The sequence below is a fragment of the Acomys minous genome (genome assembly GCF_964271855.1).
Source record: "Acomys minous genome assembly, chromosome: 11".
In the NCBI taxonomy this organism is placed as follows: Eukaryota; Metazoa; Chordata; class Mammalia; order Rodentia; family Muridae; genus Acomys; species Acomys minous.
In genome coordinates, this window is record NC_140492.1 from 46,567,016 (window position 1) to 46,585,744 (window position 18,729).

General features: G+C 41.1%; 1 protein-coding gene across 6 annotated transcripts in view; it reads left to right on the forward strand.

The window, feature by feature from the left end:
• Positions 1-736: 736 nt before the first annotated feature.
• Positions 737-18,729, forward strand: part of CD96 (CD96 molecule) — a 72,479-nt gene continuing 54,486 nt past the window's right edge. For 5 of the 6 annotated variants that reach the window (XM_084801276.1, XM_084801281.1, XM_084801277.1 and 2 more), the window contains exons 1-3: positions 737-867; positions 3,696-4,049; positions 12,814-12,932. In XM_084801276.1, coding sequence (XP_084657402.1) covers positions 807-867; positions 3,696-4,049; positions 12,814-12,932 — 534 coding nt within the window. In that variant the 5' untranslated portion in view covers positions 737-806. The remainder of the gene's footprint in view (positions 868-3,695; positions 4,050-12,813; positions 12,933-18,729) is intronic. The other variant, XM_084801278.1, reaches the window with a different exon arrangement.

The following is an 18,729-nucleotide window of genomic DNA, read 5'->3' on the forward strand; positions in this document are numbered from 1 at the left end:
CTGAGCTCCTAACCCTCTCTGGAAAACTCTTCAGGAGCACGTGACTGAACATACTCACCCATGTATTGTATAGTTCTTTATGATTTTGGGCTTAGCCAGATAAAGCTCTTAGACCATCACTTAAAAAGGTCCCTGGCCATCACAACAAGTGACTTCCCTATCTGGCCTCCAAACTATCAAAGACAAGGGGTCACTTCTCTCCCCAGTAGAAATATGGATTTCCCTATAAGAAACAAGACAATGAATTCAGCTGGGTAGCTGATATTACTCCCCACTATTCTTCAGAGTTTATTAAAATTAAATATATTAACCATTGTTCTTTCACCCTGGGGCAATTCGGGGGGGGGGGAATGTATCTTAAGATTGGGCTGAAACGCTATTATGAGAGGCAGCAAGCTCGTGTTTGCTAAATGACTTTGTGTTCTTGAAAGGAAACGTATAAAAAAGCACACAGGGACTGCTCTGCACGATTTCCTTTGTTTCGATTTTAGAAGCAGCTTGACTGACAAAGAGGCTGAGACGGAGAGGATCTTGGGATGTGGGAAAGTCTTTTAAAGGTGAGACACAAGGTTTCAGAGAACAGTTTCTGCATTGTTCTTGCAAAGGTTATACTTAGCCCTGAACCACACTACTTTCCTGTCTGCATTTCATTTCCTGGGGACTTGCCAAGCGACCAACAACCCCAGCCCTGTGGTAGAGTTGGGGTTTTTGAGCACGAATAGGGTAGCTAGAGTTTGCTTAGCTAGAGACATCAGTTGACTCCTGTGATCGGTACAGAAATGCTGGTGTGAGCTCTTCAGGAGACAATGGGGAGAAAGTTGACGTACGGTGTTGTTTACTTCATCATCCAGATACAGTTTTTCAGGGGTAAGACTTCCGGTCGATCTTGTCCTTTGTGCTTTTGAAATGCCTCATGACTGCTGCAGGAGCGGATCACAAAAGGGCAGACTTGCTAAGGTTGTCAGTTATGTATTGAAATGGCAGCTACGGGAAAGATGCTCGAGTCAAGACGGGAATTCTAATGAGCACTAAAACCAAGGCGGACATGAGCGGCTAGTGCCATTGCTCCGGCCTCTCCCCACCATTTTTCCTTCCTCAGAGAGTGTCGGGTAACTGGAAAATTGTGTGTCTCAGAGAAGAAATGCTCCAGGGTCATTTATAAAGACAACTGCAGAAAACTAAAAACACCCCTCAATAATGTCCATGGTCAGAAAACCTTGCCCCGCTTTTAAGCCTCTCTTAAGCGTTTCTTTTCTCTTCAAATTAACAAGTATTTCTCCTCCTCAATACCAATGTCATTAGCTGTTGGATGTGTGTTAAGTCTTACTCAATCACATATGAGGAGTGCCTTGGAAAACCAAGGGGGGTCCTTTATGTCCGTGGCACCCAGAACATAAAAGGCCCATTTCAAAATGGAATGACTAAAGCTTAATTCTGTTTTTGCTGTTGTTGTTGTTGTTGTTTTGGGTTTTGTTTGTGTTGTTTTTGTTTTTGTTTTTGTTTTTATTGGTTTTTAGAGGCAGAGTTTCTCTGTGTAATAGCAATGGCTCTTCTGGGCTCGATTTGCAAACCAGGCTGGCCTTCAACTCATAGAGATCCACCTGTCTCTGTTTCCCAAGTGCTGGGATTAAAGGTGTGCACCACCACACTTAATTCTGAATACTACAATTCAAGAGTATTATTGAAAGCCTGGGTATCTTAAGGTTAACTGTGTATAACAATGTTGATTGAAGAGTTTCTGAATGAAAGACAAACTAGAATGACAAATTAGAATTGGTGATCTGGATAGGCTCGGGGGCACACTCTTGAAGGACCGCTCCCAGGGAGTTAAACTCAGATGTGTTAACTCTGTCTATCCAAACTTTGCACATCCACAAATGCATAATAATCCCTGTCTGTTGAGTGACCTTGAGGTCCTTTTTTCTTCTCCACAGCTTGTCACCTTTTAATTCTTTCCCTTTGGGAGCTCTGGGGGACTTGTCACAATATTGTACAAATTCCGAAATGGTAAACCTTAAAAATGGAGACCAGCATTTCTGAAGACATAGCAAAGGCTCAAAGCTGAACAAATTCTTAGTGGTCTGTACCATGCAGTCAGGCTGCTCACAGGAGAGAGACTCTCCTGCTATGTCCAGCACTTCATGAGCTGCGGAGAGACGATGCCCTCGGGAACCTCCACCTGAGGCATCTGCTCCTTTCTCTCTGGGAGACTTAACAACATGGAGATAAAGGTCTCCTTGATCCTCAGAGGGGATGTCAGGTTTCTTATGCCACTGCGGCAGACTGAGTTGTAGGAGGCAGTTTGGCGTGATGAAGTTAGCATTTAAAGGACAACTACAGATGTGACTAATTGCAAAGAGAAGTCATGCTTTCCTCAGAGAGTGCATCTCTGAATGGGCTACTCCATCTCTCAGTGCTTTCCTTTCCTTTGTGATAAGGAAGCTTAATGATAGGACGCTTATGAACCATGGAGATGAAAAAGGCAGCAGGTAGAAAATCCTCTTGTAAACACAGAGTATTTGGAGACAAGAGTCACCTTAGTATAAAGCACTTGCCAATGAAGTTTGGAAAGGAAACTTTTAGACCAGTTGTTAGAGATGTTGATCCAGAGAGGCTGACTATATTCGTTTCTATTAATGCAGTGTCATGCTTTGTTTGCTCTGCACTTCTGTCTCCAAGTAGCCTTGCTATCTGGGGCTGAGTAGGTAGTTCAGCAATTAAGAGCACTTCCTGCTCTTATAGAGGACCTGAGTTTGGTTCTTAGTGCCCACATCTGGCAGCTCACACCCAGCTGCAACTCCAGTTCCTGAAGAACTTGGGTGGGGGGCATCTTCAATAAATAAAAATAATAAAAATAAATCTTCAAATGCACTTAATTTTATTCACCTTGAGACAGGGACTTTCAGTTGCTATTGGGGTGAACCAGAAGACAGAAATATGTAGGTGTCAATAGTTTTCTCTATTCATCCTAAATCACAAGAGGCTTTTGACACCTAAGGCAGCTCTCTTTCATGTCAGTGAACTGACCAGGGTTTTTAAGAGTTGTTTTATGTTTTGTATCCTTACTAAAAATTATTTTTAAACACACACACATACACACACACACTTACACACACACACACTTACACACACACACACTTACACACACACACACACACTTACACACACTTACACACACATACACACTTACACACACATACACACTTACACACACACACACACTTACACACACACACTTACACACACATACACACTTACACACACATACACACTTACACACACACACTTACACACACACACACACTTACACACACACACTTACACACACACACACACTTACACACACACACACTTACACACACACACACTTACACACACACACTTACACACACACACACTTACACACACACACTTACACACACACTTACACACACACACACTTACACACACACACACACTTACACACACACACACTTACACACACACACTTACACACACACACACATACACACACACTTACACACACACACACTTACACACACACACTTACACACACACATTTACACACACACACACACTTACACACACACACACACATACACACACACACACACACACACACACACACACACACACCCTAAAGGATCACTCCACGTGAATAATGCCCACTAATGATTCATATCCTTCCTTTCCAGAAGTATGCGGTGAGAAAATCAGTGCAAGAGAAGACATATATGTTCTCCCTGGTTCTGATGTGAACTTGACCTGCCAAACAAAGGAGAAAGACTTCTTCATACAGATGCAATGGTCCAGGGTCACAGATACAAATGACCTGATTGCTGTTTATCATGCCCAATATGGCTTCTCCTGTACCCAGGGGCATGCCTGTCGTTCCCTGGCGGCATCCATAGAAACTCTGAAGAATATGACAAAATGGACTCTGTCCCTAAGGAATATCTCTTCCACCCTCAGTGGAAAGTATGAATGCGGCATTACTCTGTTTCCAGACGGCATCCAGATTATGGTCTACAACCTCATTGTGGAACCCAGTGAGTATAACCTAGCCAGGAAAGAGTGCCTCTGCTTCCATGTAGCTTTCGCCCATTTAGCAAATATAACCATGTTCTAGATTTGGTGCTGAGCATACCAAGACTTGGCAGAAAGAAGTATTGGCTGGTAAGAGAAGTGGCAACGGATCAAAGAATGCCACAGGTAGATGTGAAGTCACAGTAGTGTGAAGTGTTATCAGCCAGAACTCCAGCAGGGAAAAGAGAGCACAGCAGAATCCAGGGAGGTGGTGGTAGAGGAAGGAACACCCAATAAAGTCCTAGGAATGAGTAGTTGTTAATGCAATGTAGACGTTGTGGGTGACCTATAAACGGGGTGGGAGCAGCCATGGGAAATTTTTTTGCAAGGTTTAAGGAAATGGGAATATGCAAATGGGGCTATACTGTGTAAATTCATAGATAAAGCTAGAGACACAGTGAGGACCAGATCACACCAGACCTTGTTGGCTTTGTTCAAGAGTATTGCTTTTCCATAAGAATCATATCAAGAAGTGGAGTTTTTTCAATAAGAGGTTAAGATGGCATTTGTAGTTTGATTGCATTCATGCTATAAAAAGATAATTCTGGCTTCAATATGAGAATGGCCTTAAAAGTGGACAAAGAAGAGATAAAGGGAACATATTGGAAGATAATTTGTAGCTGTCTGGAAGAGATATAATGGCAGTATGCCAAATATGGAAGGAATCATATTTTACGTACTAAGTATAAAACACACATGACTTGATCATACAGTGAGGGAAGAAGGAAGGACTCTGGAGGTGACACTGGACTGCTGGTGATCCACGCCTGCATGGTGGTACCAGTTGCTCAATAAAAGATGAAGAAAGTGGAGTGGCGTAGTGAGTGAACTTATGAAAGTCAATCTGAATATGTATTACAGGGCAGGTAAACGGCCCATAGAAGCTCCTGAGAATGTAACTTTCAGACCATACAGGTTTCAAGGGCCTGTATTTGTGATGGAGGCCTCGATTTAAGGTCTAGGTCCTTGGGGCCTGTCTTTTAAGTTCTCTGAGCTTATTTTGGAAAGTATCATAATGATACCTGTCCTACATCACCTGGTTCTAAGGTAAAATGATTTCCATTCCTACTAATGGGAACAGATGAATATAAAAAAACAGCAAATAAAAAGTGCACTGGAAATTGAATGTTTTAAACTCAGCGGGGAAAGAATCTGGTAATATGAGAAAAGAACATCAGAAACTAACACAGGAAAGCCTTGGTGCAGGAGGCATGGGGCTGCCCTGGTACACAACTCGGCATTGTTATTTCTCAACCCATCTCATTGTGTACCTCTGGCTGCTGCTACACAATGATGTTTGGATAATCTCAGTGAATGGCATGATTCCACCAAATAAAGCAAAACATACCTTCAGATCACTGGACAATGGATCTATTTGAGTATTTGATAGGTAGGACTTCGGGAAGGCAGGACTTTGGCTATAGAGATGGCTCGGCAGCTAAAAGCACTTGTTATTTTAAAGGACCTAGAGTCAGTTCCCAGCATCCACAGGAAGACTTACAGCCATCTGTAGCACCAGTTTGGGGACATCTGATGCCTTCTTCTGCCCTCCTCAGCCACAAAGCACACATATCTATGTGCAGACAAAACATTCATATATATAAAATAAAATAAAATAAATATTAAAAATAAGGTAAGAGTTCTGCAAATGGCTTGTGTTATTAGCAGTTGCAGCAGTAGTAATATAGGGAGCAACTGTATTTAAATCGCAATCTTTATTAAAAAGGAACTTTCTCTTTTTTAGAGTGGCCTAATTTGGAATCCAGTAAGATATTGTCAGACATTAACAAAAGTCCATTTGGCTTTTTAGACATAGCTTGGTAGATTGTGTCAACCCCAATAGATTTTACTATCACATCTCTGAGGCTCTGGTCAATACTGCATTGAGAAACAGCAGCATGGTTCTATGCACATAGCTGCATGTACAAAACCACCACTATATATCCTCTGTAAAAGTGGGGTATACTCTATTAAAAAGGGCAGTTCCAATGAAGGCAAGAGTGGAAAAGAGGTATTACTCGGGAATGAGTAATATTGCCTTTAAGAAAAGTATACTTATTAAGAGAAAGAACAATACAAGCTAATTAAGTTTGTAGCTACTGAAAACTATAAATAGATGGAGCATCGGAACCATCTTTATTTGTCATTTGTCTGTGGCCGGGAATTTTCCAATCTTCCTTCTGAGCTTTGTTGTTGTTGATCCTCTGGATCAGACGGAAAACAACAGCCTAGTGTTAAAAAAGAAAGGTTGTGTTAGTATTGCGTATCTGGTACAAAAGGATGACGATTTATAAAGAACCAAAGAGGAGGAGAAACAAGATAGTCACAAAACCCAGGCTTCCTATGAAGCTAAGGAGTGAGAGTTTAGCCTGAGGAATAGAGGAGGTGCCTGGTCTCTCCCACCCGATGGCGTGGCCTCTTTCCACCTAGTATTCTCCTACACTTCCCTTGCTTTTTCTGCTGTTTCTATCGGGTTCCCTGCTAAGCTTCCACAAGGCATTCATGTTTCCAAGCTGGGTGAGTAGGCAAGGCACACTCAGGAGGTGGGAGCACTTGCGCACAACAAACACAAGTGCAAACTGGAGCGATTCATGAGAGACTAAGAAGAAGCCAGAACTCAGAAGTGGCTAGGTTAAATACCTCTTCCTGTTTCCTTCCTCTTGTCCTTGGAGTCATTCTTCCTGGTCCGTTTACAAACCTGGAAGTGTCTAAATCCTGTCCCCTGAGGGCTCAACAAAGAAAGGCAGCCAGCTGTTCCCTTCTCATAATATTTTGTCCCTGTGTGTCTTAGTGGGCAGAAGCTGTGGGTGGAAATGGAAATAAAATGAATAATTAATTTGATATTTGTTTTATTCTCAAATGTGATGCATTTCTCTCTAAATTAGGAGTCTTTGAGTTATTTGAAGATGTATAGTTCCCTGAGTTAGCCTTTAGATTATAATGATCTACATTTCAGAAATTTGAGTGGCACTTGGTCTATAGTACTTCTGATAGATACCTCTTTTTAGCATATTAAAAAATTGTGATTATTACAATGAATTACAAAAATACATGATGGTTTAACTTCCCAAATTGCAACCAAATCCCAGGGGTTGTTAGCGTTGCCAGAAGCATCAGTGATAGAGAAAGAACTGCAAAGAGAAAAAGCACAAACACTTGCAGTAAGCAGTAATATCTGGGTTGGTGTTGTAGCTCGGTGACACAGTGTCTGCCCAGCACGGGGAAGGCCCTGAGCTCCATCCTGAGCAACACAAGGAAGGGAGGAGGAATGACGGCAATGGTTAGCAATGCTCTCAGCTTGAAAATACAATGCTGAAGAATCACAGTTGCTTGCACAGGACCAAACTAGTGAATATTCCAGCAGGGATGGAGAGGGCAGCGCGAGCTCCCACTTTTAGCTGAGAGGATTTTGGCAGTTGGGGGTTTCAAGGGGAGAAAGAGTCAGTTTTCTTTAAGATTCTGGGCCTTGGTAAGCAGATCATGCTTTCGTGAATGGCCCCACCCTTACAAACTGAGTTCTGGGTTAGGAAAATAACTTAGAAATGGGCACTTGAGAGAGGAAGTAGGAGGCAGATCAGGGAGGTGTGGGGAATGAAAATAATTAAAGCACACACACACACACACACACACACACACACGTATATATATGAGCTTTTAAATTTATTCAAATATTAACAAATAATTAATAAAATATTACTGAGAAATAAAGAAACACATATAACTTCAGAATTGTTAAGGGGGAAATATCATAAAAGGTTAGAAATATATTAGGAGGGACTAAATAGTGGCAGCATATGAAAGCATGGAATCCAAGAGATACAGCATTATAAACTTTAAGTTCATCATCAATTTCCTTTTAAAATATAAAATATAAAAATATAAAAATATTTTAAAAAAGAGAAAATTCAATCTTGACAAGCTAAGTCTTACCCATGTGATTAAACTCTTTGAAGACTAATTTGTCATCGAACCTGGATACTGACTTCAAGTTCAACGTCCTATGTGCTGTCTTTGTCCAGCACACAGATTTTGAGAGATTATGAAGCTGAGTATCAGGGATACGATGATGTGGGATACAGACAAAATGGCCTGTCCTCCAGCCTCTCCAAGCCCAGCAGGAGGAGCAGATATTAGTTAAATGTTAAAGAGCAATAGTGAGGCATTCTGGGGCAGGGAGGAAGTGAGAATGTATAAGATTTCCTGGTGAATTCAGGAAAGGTTTCCTAGATCCCTCCCATCCCTTGGAGCAGGTATAATCCAAGAGATGGAGAACCCAAAACTTATCATTAGCAAACAGGCTGTATCAGGCTCTGTGGTGCAGGAACTGCATCAACCATGGGGATTCTGCAAAGAATTATAGCTAGAGCAAAAAGAATGCAGGTGAAACAACTGAAAGCAAGGCTAGTAAACAAGATTCGTGTAGTCAAGAAGCATAGAGACTGATTGGAGTTGTTTTGTTTAATGCTTTTCAGTTTGCATTTCAAATGTGGAGTGTTTTTTTATTGTTTTGACTAAGGTCTAGGGAATGAATCGAGAGAACGCAGAAAGGATAGTGTAAGTTCAACTGAGTTAGGAAATTATATAATAGCAGAAATGTAGAGGAGACAGGATGGCAACTCTAAGTAGAGTGGCCAAGAGACTGATGGAGACCAGCGTTCAGACCAGAGCTCTGCTTAAGTGGGTTGTCCATAAAAACTGGTGGTGTTCTTGGTAGCCTGCTATCCTTCCTCTGAGTGCTACCCGGCCTCCCCATCCAGGGGACCCTATGAGCATATACAGGGGAAGGATGTCCCCCTCAGTCACAGTTACAGGGGAGAGGAGTAAGGGGAAAATGAGAGGGAGGGAGGAATGGGAGGATACAAGGGATGGGATAACAATTGAGATGTAATATGAATAAGTTAATAAAATATACATTAAATTTTTCAAAAAAAAAAAAACTGGTGGCATTTGAAATACAAAGCATTGCCAAGCATGAGGATTTGGTTTTCAGAATGTGTAGCCCACCCACTGTCTTAGGGGATGCGGGAATCTGACTAGATTGTGCAGAGATCATTCGAGTTGTATTTTATGTGCTTGGCTTAGGCAGGAAGTTGAGTACACAGCTGACTATACTATCATTCAGCTAGCACAAAGGCCTAAGTCAAGATGCCATTTTAGTAGGTTTTCTGAGCATGGGTTCTGACTGAATCTCTAGATGTGAAAGACATTATCTAGGCAGAGAAACCAAATGAGAAGAGCCATGTGAGGCTTCAGCTCATATTGCAGTGATGAGAGGAGAGACAATGTGTCCACAGGACAGAGAGAGAGCCAGATCACAGCGGCCTAGCAGGATGATTGCATAAAAGCAGCAGCCGTCAATTCGGAGGCTTCTGGGAAGACAAATGGTCATTGGATTGTGTTTAGGAGCAGGAAAGGTATTGAGCTTGGGTTGGTGGCATTATGGTGCAGGGGGGAAAATCAGACAGGAGGAAGAGCAGAGAGTAGAAGACAGGGGAGTAGGAAGTGGGAGACAAGGGAGTGGGGCCAGCAAGTATTGATGCAGCTTCTAGCAGCCAATCAATAGAAATGGGAAGAGTGTGAGCATTCAGACAAAGCTTCGTGTTGGTCTTGTGATCTGGGTGGCTTTAAGCAACTCAAGGCACCTTAACTATACTCCAGAGCCAATGGACAGGTTGCACTTAAAATCAGTTAACTATACTGCAGAGTTGGTAAATAAATCAACTAAGACTTCTGGGAAAATAATGGGCAGTGAGAGCCATAGTAGGTTACAAAACTATTCAGAAATAGGGGGAGGCCCTTAGAAAGTTTGTAATAGCATACGTTAATTACACTTAATTATAAGTTCCATTGTGACATTTTATACACACATATAACACATCTCGATCACATTCATCCGCATTACTCTCTTTTATCTCCCTTCCACTTTGATGGGACCATAAAAATTGCTAGCATTTTTATATTAAATGGCTAACTTTCTTCATTTTAAAAATCTATAGGTCACATTTTTCTTGAGTATATTAAATATACTCCAGCAATATTTTTACCATAGAATGGTTACCAAAAAAACTTACTAACAAGAGTCTCATTTCCTCCTATATCTGATTTTTGCTAAAAAAAAAAAAACTTTCATAAAACTCTGCTTTATGGTGTCTATTCTAAATCAGTTTTCCTACTTCCACAATCATTTTATAGGCATTTTTATAGTCCATATTTGAAATAGCACAAATGGTAAAAACCATAATATATGCTTATATACATTTCTTTTATGCCATATTATTTTAATGTATTATTTTAAATTATTTATTTAAACATTTTCCTTATTTGACTTTGAAAATGTCCCTTAATACACTAGCTTTCGTGAAGGTATAGTTTCAGTTTTGTTCTAGTTTGGTCTCATTTACCTGGGTGAGTTTTGAAAACGATTTCCTGAATTGTGTCACCTGTCTTCCACAAGCCATCTTTTTCTCATCATCCACCATCAGCCTTTCCAGTTTTTGTACTGTTTATATGGTTTTTACTCTTTCTCCTCCTTTTGAATAATGGAGTTGCAGCTTTTACTTATATGTGCGTATATTGCTACTCGGCTTTCATCGTCACATGAGTGGTATTTTACTCTCTGGCCTTTTTCCTCACTGTAGCTTTACAGCTCCTTCTACAGCAGCCACTCTTCTATTGCTTAGGCTTAAGAGTGTTTTTAATCTTGCCGTGGAAGTCTTGCCGGGCCGCCTCCTCCGCAGCCTTTGTTGGGTCGAGAGCCTGAGTCTGTCGTTCTCAAGGCAGACAGTACGCTGTGGGACTGTTGGGATGGACTTTCTTTCCCTTTGTTTCCCACTTTTGTCTGACTTTCCTCTTTGCTTTCTCATAGTGGATCCATCTCACTGAATTCGGATACCTCTCCTAAGGGTTTCTTCACAGCACTAGGGACACCCCACAAACCCCATCTGTCATGGGACAGTGGGCTTTTTCCGGTCCCCGAGAAGAAACCGGTAAACTGAGGCCCGCATCTCCTCTTCTCCATTTCTGCTGCTATTCTCGGATCAGCCAGCCTGTGAGAACAGTGACCGCCTGCAATACAGCACAGGCTCCTTGCTGCGGCTGTCTTTTCTGCACAGCCGCTACTATCTGGCCTAGTAGTTAGCTCCCATGTATATGCTGTCGTTTGACTTATTTTCTCTGCTTGTCTAAGTGATTTCAGCTATAATTTAAAAAGCTTTGCCCAGAATCTGAACAGACTTTAAAAGTAGAGCTGGGCATGATGATGCACAGCCGTGATGCTCATACTCAAAGCAGGAGGACTGTGATGAACATGAAGGCAGCCTGGGTAATGTAGCAAGTACTAAGCCAGTCAGGGCTGTATAGCAAGATCAAAATAATAAATAAAATCAAATAATAATAGCAGCAATAGGATAACAGTAACTGTACATTTGGATGATATACATTAAAATGTTGTTAACATATGAATTCATTTTGTGAACATCATGGTTTCTCTGTGTAGCCTTGGCTGTCCTGGACTCACTTTGTAGACCAGGCTGGTCTTGAACTCACAGAGATCTACCTGCCTCTTTCTCCCAGAGTTCTGGGATTACAGGTGTGTGTCACCGCACCCAGTAAACATCATAGATATGAATAACTATATGACTCTTTGCTTGAACTATATTTAAGCAAAACAATTGAAATAGTTTTAAAAATCAAATTTAAAAGTAGCAATAGTTGTGTGCAATGTGTTAAAATTTTGATGGTGTTATACAAATAACTACAGGTGGAAATATTACATGGTTAAATTCTTTTAACATTAATGGACACGTATTTTCTAAAAATATGTAGTAATATAGAAGACCCTCCACATCTGTAGTTTCCATAACTACAACTTCAAATGAGACATATTGGGAAACAAAACTCATGTATGCTTAACATGTGTATTTTCTTCGCCCTTGTCCCTAAAAAGATAAAAGAACTATTTGCAAGCCATTTACATGTTATCTGTTGTAGGTTATCTAGAGTATGTTTGGGTCATAAGTGCGTAAGGATTTTCTCCTGAGACCAAAGCCCTGCAGAAAGAAGAGATAAAAAGGTTTCTAAAGCAGTAAGGCTATTCTGTTTAATATAAGTGTATATCACTATTCACTTTTCTGAACCCATGGGATGTACATCATGTAGACCCAACAGCATGCTGTGAGCTTTGAGAGGAGAGGCAATGCTTTGGGCGTGCAGGTCCATTTATTATGACAAATGCACTACTTTTGTGCAAGATGCCAACAGTAGAGGAAGCTGTGTGTGTAAAGGTGCGAGCTATATGTACATGGGAGTTGCCCATATTTTCTGCTCAGTTTTGCTGTAAACCAAAGCTTCTGCTACAAAAATAAAATAAAATAAAATTTAAAGTACAGTTAGAAACTAGGTTATAAGAATACACATTCTTTCTAATTGAGGACATGTACTTTGAAGATGGATGGACTGAATCGGGCTTAAAGCAGAAGAGAATGTCAAATTCTGCATTGGATTGTTAAATGATTTCTCTGTGAGTCTTGAGTGATGAGTAATTCCCCAGGCCTCTCCTGGCTCGGGTTTGCCATTTAACCGATGTACACTACAGTGGGCCTTTGCCTCGTTACTTCATGGGTGTCTTGAAGATAGATGAATCTCTATTCTAAACTCTTTTTGTCTCTTCGATAAAATGTACTTCCAATGCCAAGATCCATGCATCTTCCGCCTTGTGTTTTGTTCCAGATTCGCACGACGAACACAACCGTACAATAGAAATAGAGACAAATCAGACTCTGGAAATACCATGCTTTCAAAATACCTCCTCAGAAATTTCACCTGGGTTCACCTTTTCATGGTTGGTGGTAAGCGTTGCCCTTTTCAGTGAATAACTGTAATGATCTTTAAATATTAATGAGGTGAAATGAATAGCAAGTAATAATAGGGAAGTACTTGATGAGACACAGGCATTACGCCAGTGGCTGGGAAAGGAAGTAAAGGGCACCGAGGTGTCTTCTACCTAGGCAGGCAGGGATGTAGTGAGTGCGGCTCTGAAGCTAGCTCCTAGACGTTGATTTCTATTTCAAATTATAAACCAGACCATGCCTGCAGGGAGAACAATGTGTGGTGCTGCCCTGGTGAGGAGCCACTCACAGAATCCTCTAATCACATATATTTGCTTTACAAGTAACATAGATAGATATAGACTCTCTTTCCCAGAAACTGCTTTGCCATGATCTTGCATTACTTTAATGAAGAATGCTTCCCAATGCTTCCAAAATAAGAGGAGAAGGGGCTGGCAAGATGGCTCAGCAGGTAAGAGTGTTTACTGCTCCATCAGAGGGCATTAAAAGACACACAAAGGATCTAGTACCCACTTCTGGCTTCCATGAGTGTCTGCATTCACAGGAACATGCACACGCACATGCACACGCATATGCACATGCACGCACTCACGCGCGCACACAATAAAATCAAATAGATTTGTAGAGACAAATTACTGTTTAGCTCTGTTACTGAAGCAAGGGCTGCAGGCCCATAGTAAACATGAATTTTAAAAACCACCACAAACAGCCAGAAAAAGGTCTCTTAAAAGCTGTGTGAGTCTGCTGTGGCTGCCTGTCTTCCTGAGCAGTCTGCAGTCATGGTCATAGCTAACATATCTCCCTTTTCCTTGGACATTATATTTTATTAAGATTTTTTTTTAAAAGTTGTGTTTATTTATTTGATTGGGGGTGGCATGTACCACAACGTGTGTGGAGGCCAGAGGAGAGCTTTTGGGAGTCAGTTCTCTTGTTCCACCATGTAGTCCCAGTGAGAAAACTCAGGCCACCTTTTCACCATCCTCTTACTGAACTGATTGTCACTAAATTCACACTGTTCGGTTGGTTAATAAGCACCAGCTCATTATGTGCCCAATACTAGATAACTGACAGGTCTCCTTTATATAGGAGTGTCCTTCAAGGAAACTTGGAAGGAGGTACAGACATGTCCTAAGGGCTTAGGAAGGGGCAAATGAGGTTACAGAGCAAAAGGGTGACTCTGAAACAACAGACATCAAGCCACACTGGCATTTTGAAGACTGGATTGTAATATAGACAAATTGAGGGATCCCTTTAAAAGATTCCTTCCTTCAAAGGAATCGTGTTGGCAATATACTGGTTAAGTTCTTATTGTGCAACTTTTTTTTTTATAATGTCAAAATCCATTTGTTTCACTGACTTACTGCCATGCCCTAACTACTGATGGCTCCAGTGTTTACTAACTCTGGTGTGACAACATCTAATGTCCCTATACCAGGAATTAGAGCAAGCTCCTCCAGTCATCGTTGCTGAATATCTGCAGAGGTCACACCGATTTTTACAAACAGGAAATAATGTGGCTTTAAATAAAAGGGTAAGAAGTAGACATGATGAAGTCAAGCTCAGCGGGGCAGAAACCTACTGCACAGAGCACAGAGACTCTGGGGAACTGCAAAGGCCTCCTTCCCAGAGTGTTTCATTAAACCCTGGGAACAGTTCTGCAGACAAAAATTATCCAAGGCCCTGCAAAACAAAAGTCGTGCTGTTGTGTGTATGTGGGATTCTAAAATTTAATTAACTCAGTTGCAAATCTCATGGGGAAAGTTAGTATTAGGATTCTCAATGTCATGTTAAAAAATGTATTTGCTCTGTGTACCTCATCTCATGGTCAGCTGTGCTAATTGGAGAGGATCCTTTGTTTGGGGAGAGTTATATGTCAGGACTGTAGGACACTGAAGTCAGTAGGCATCAGACATAAGCACGGTGTATCCAGCATTCAGTTTTCACAAGATAATTCAGTTGACTAAGAAAACACAAAAGGATGTGAGCGTCTATTAACACTGGAGTGATACATGAGAAATCAAAGACTATGTGCATGTAGTTGGGATATGGGTTGGTAGACAAATGACAAATGCTAATTTTGACATTTAATTCCTAGGGCTCATTCCAGCATCAGGGAAATTCTTCAGGCTTACTCTGGGAGTTTCTAAATACATTCTAATATTCTGTTTTCATTACAAACTACCATCTTGTGATTTCCCACAGTATAAATTTTAATTCAATCCAATAAGCAGATATGAATCTGATTTGAGTGTTAGGTCTTACAGGGATAAAAATATATTAGTTATATTTTCTACCATGCACATGTTTTTAATAAAATGTAAAAAAAAAAGGAGTAGAGGGAAAACAATTTATCAGATAAATCCAGAAAAGCTTTTTTTAAAGTTATGCTTGAGCCGCATAATAGAGGAAAGTTCATAGCAAAGATGGACAGATTCTATAACAAGACCCGGGTACTCATACATACAAATTAGTAGTATACACTGGGGAATGTTTTAGGGAAATAGTCGCTCTCACAGTCAGTGAACTAAAAAAAAAAATCCTTCACTACTACTTATGATCTCACAGTGGCTTGCGGTTGCCTGCAACAGACTTGTTTAAGACCAAGGAAGTCAACATTCTGGCGTGAAAGAAGAGGTGCTCAGAATCCTAGGCCCCTAGCTGAAGAGCTTCGGACAGCTGATGGCTTCTGTGTAAATGAGGAGTCAGTTTTTAGGAGTGTGGCGCCCAGCCGGTGCAATGTGGTGGTGCGCAACTGTAATCGCAGCACCCGTGGAAGCAGAGGCAGGGTGATCTCTACGAGTTCAAGGCCAGCCTGGTCTCTAAAGTGAGTCCAAGACAGCCAAGACTATACAGAGAAACCTTGTCTTTAAAAAAAAAAAAAGGCTACTCTAGGTGGCTCTACCTCAATCCTATGATGGTCCTACACACAATGGATTTTTAAAAACATGGTGGAGAGAGAGAAAAAATATCAAAATAATAAAATATATTCAAAAATAAATAAAAAATAGAAAGAATCCTTTCTAAATGTTTTTCATTATGCCCATGCAGCTTTCACCTCTCATCAGAGGAGTTTTTTGGTTTTGGTTTTGGATTTTTGCTTTGCTTTGTTTTGTTTTTAGCCACAGAGACACACAGCTAATACCAATTATAATACTATGGACTGCTTAGCTATAAATGGGACACAAGACTCTGCGAACATTATGGAAGAAGGACAGAAAAACTGTAAAAGCCAAAGGTTAAGAAGATTTCTATGAGATAGCATCTTCTGGATAACACATGACAGGGCCATTGCAACCATGAACTCACGATAGCTGCAGGCGCCTGCATAAGACTTCTACAAGATCAAGCCTGCTACCATTCTGGCATGGATGGGAAAGGGGTTCATGGCGCCCCCCAGCTAACTAAAGAGCTATTGACAATTGGTTCCTACTGGGAGAGGGAGAATGGATTTTCTCCAGGGATATGGCCCTGATAGGTTGCCCATATTCTAAAGGACAGCCCTACACCCGTTCATATATAAGCAGCACTAGACTTAGTGAGTGGAAGAGAAGGAGGAGGAGAAGGAAGAACAGGAGGAGGAGGAGGAAATGGAGGAAGAAAAAAGAGGAAGAGAGGGGGAATGGACAGAAGAGATGAGGGATCTGAGAGGAGGGAAGGGTAGATATGATCAAAATACAGTGTATACATGTATGAAATTCTCAAAGAATAAATAAAATGTTAAAAGAGATTTGATTTTCTTCTCTTTTAAATCATAAAAGAGGGAATAAGACTTTTAACATTCAAATCATTCAATATGCATGATAATGTCACAGAATTAAATACTGGGTTTCATCACATTTTTCTTTACTACTTAAGCTGCCCTATAATCAGGGAAGAAGCCTTGGTTTCAAATACACATATAAAACCTTGCAATTTAGAAAACAACGCCATAGTCCCTTACCTGACCATCACTGTCTTTTTATCAAAATAAAAAGTACCTGACAGCCTGGTGTAGTGGTGCATGTCTTTAGTCCCAGCACTTGGAAGGAAGAGGCAGGATGATCTACATAAGTTCAAGACCAGCCTGGTCTACACAGAGAAATGCTGTTAAAAAAAAAAAAAAGAACCTGCCAAACTACAAAGGGTTAGTAACTAAAGATGGTTAGAAATGTACAGATCCAGTGCTGCTGCTGCTGCTGCTGATGATGATGATGATGATGATGATGATGAAGGATGTGAGGAGTGTTGCAAACCACCTGCTCTGACAGCCCTGGCAAGGTGGAGAGTGCATGGAGAAAGCGTGAAGACACGAAGCAGATTGAAGACAAGAAAAGTAAGGGATCAATACAGCCAGCAAACTGCTGTGAAGGAGCTCAGAGCACCCAGCCCCTCCTCCATGCTGTGCTCAATGCAGTCAGGCCTCTAACTCAGAGCTGGCTCCAGGCAGCTGAAGCCACAAACCCCATTTTGTTTATCTGCTTGCTTTGGGTGTGGCCTTTTCGTTTGGTTGGTTGGTTGCCTGGTTGGTTGTTGTTTTGCTAGTGTCGGCAGCAGCAGTCACCACAAGTCCTTTCAACAGCTTATTCATGCGGGAAGAGATTTCCTAACCCAAGTCCCTCCAATTGGGCACCACTGCTTAACACTGGGGCAGTGGGAATAAGTTTTGGAAGCACAGAAGCAAAACCATATAAACCATAGCAATAATTCTTTACATTTCCCACTTACGTGGATGCACTGTAAATTACACTAAGCTACTTGTGTGTATGTTTTCAGGCTGACCACGTGGTTCTGGAGAAGCAATTGGTGTGCTTCAATCTGCTCAGTGCACTCTGTGTTCTAGACACTGCGAAGCCTGTTCAAGCCTATCTTATATCCCTTATCGCAGTCTGCAAAAAATTAACATTAACTTGCATGGGCATGAGCCACACCGAATGAGAAGGTACTCAAAGCAGAGCACTTTAAATCCAGGGTACTCAGAATCATAAATATATCATAATCACAAATAAAAAATAATCATAAGATCACTGAGTGTATTGGGTACAACTGGGGAGGAGTGAAATTATACTAGAGACCACCTACTGAAAGTGGGAACTATATATCTAATTAAATGTGCACTGCACATTAAAACATATGGGTTCACCAAGATGTAAAACCAGGAAGTGTTTGAAGTATTTACCAACATTTTTAAAGATGGACTTCTCTCTCTCTCTCTCTCTCTCTCTCTCTCTCTCTCTCTCTCTCTCTCTCTCTCTCTCTCTCTCTCTCTCTCACAAGGCAGAGAGGGGGTGGGGAGAAAGTAGAAATAAAGGTGCTCTGTGTGTGACTCCCTGCCAGTCGTACTGCAGAGCAGGACAACTGACATCACTTATACCAAATAGGAGTTGAAATATGCTCCATGTAGCCCATCACCACAATTGGGTCAGTATAACACAAGGCCCTTTCAATCAGCATCCTGCCCTGACCTTGCAGCCTACAACCTGTATAACGGTTTCCGGCTTTCTGGAATTCGTTGTAAATTTCTCACCCCAGTTATACCTCAAAGTTTTATATATACATAAATAAATAAATATATATATATTTAAATATATTTATACATATTTAGAATAATTTAATAATTGAGATTTCTCCTGTTTATGTAGCCCTGAGTCATGATGTTCCTTGATACTAAGCATCCTGCCTTTAAAATGCTCTGCTTTGAGTACCTTCTTATTCTGTGTGGCTCATGCCCATGCAAGTTAATGTTAATTTTTTGCAGACTGCGGTAAGGGGTATCAGAGGGGCTAGAACAAGTTAGCAGTGTCTAGAACACAGAGTGCAC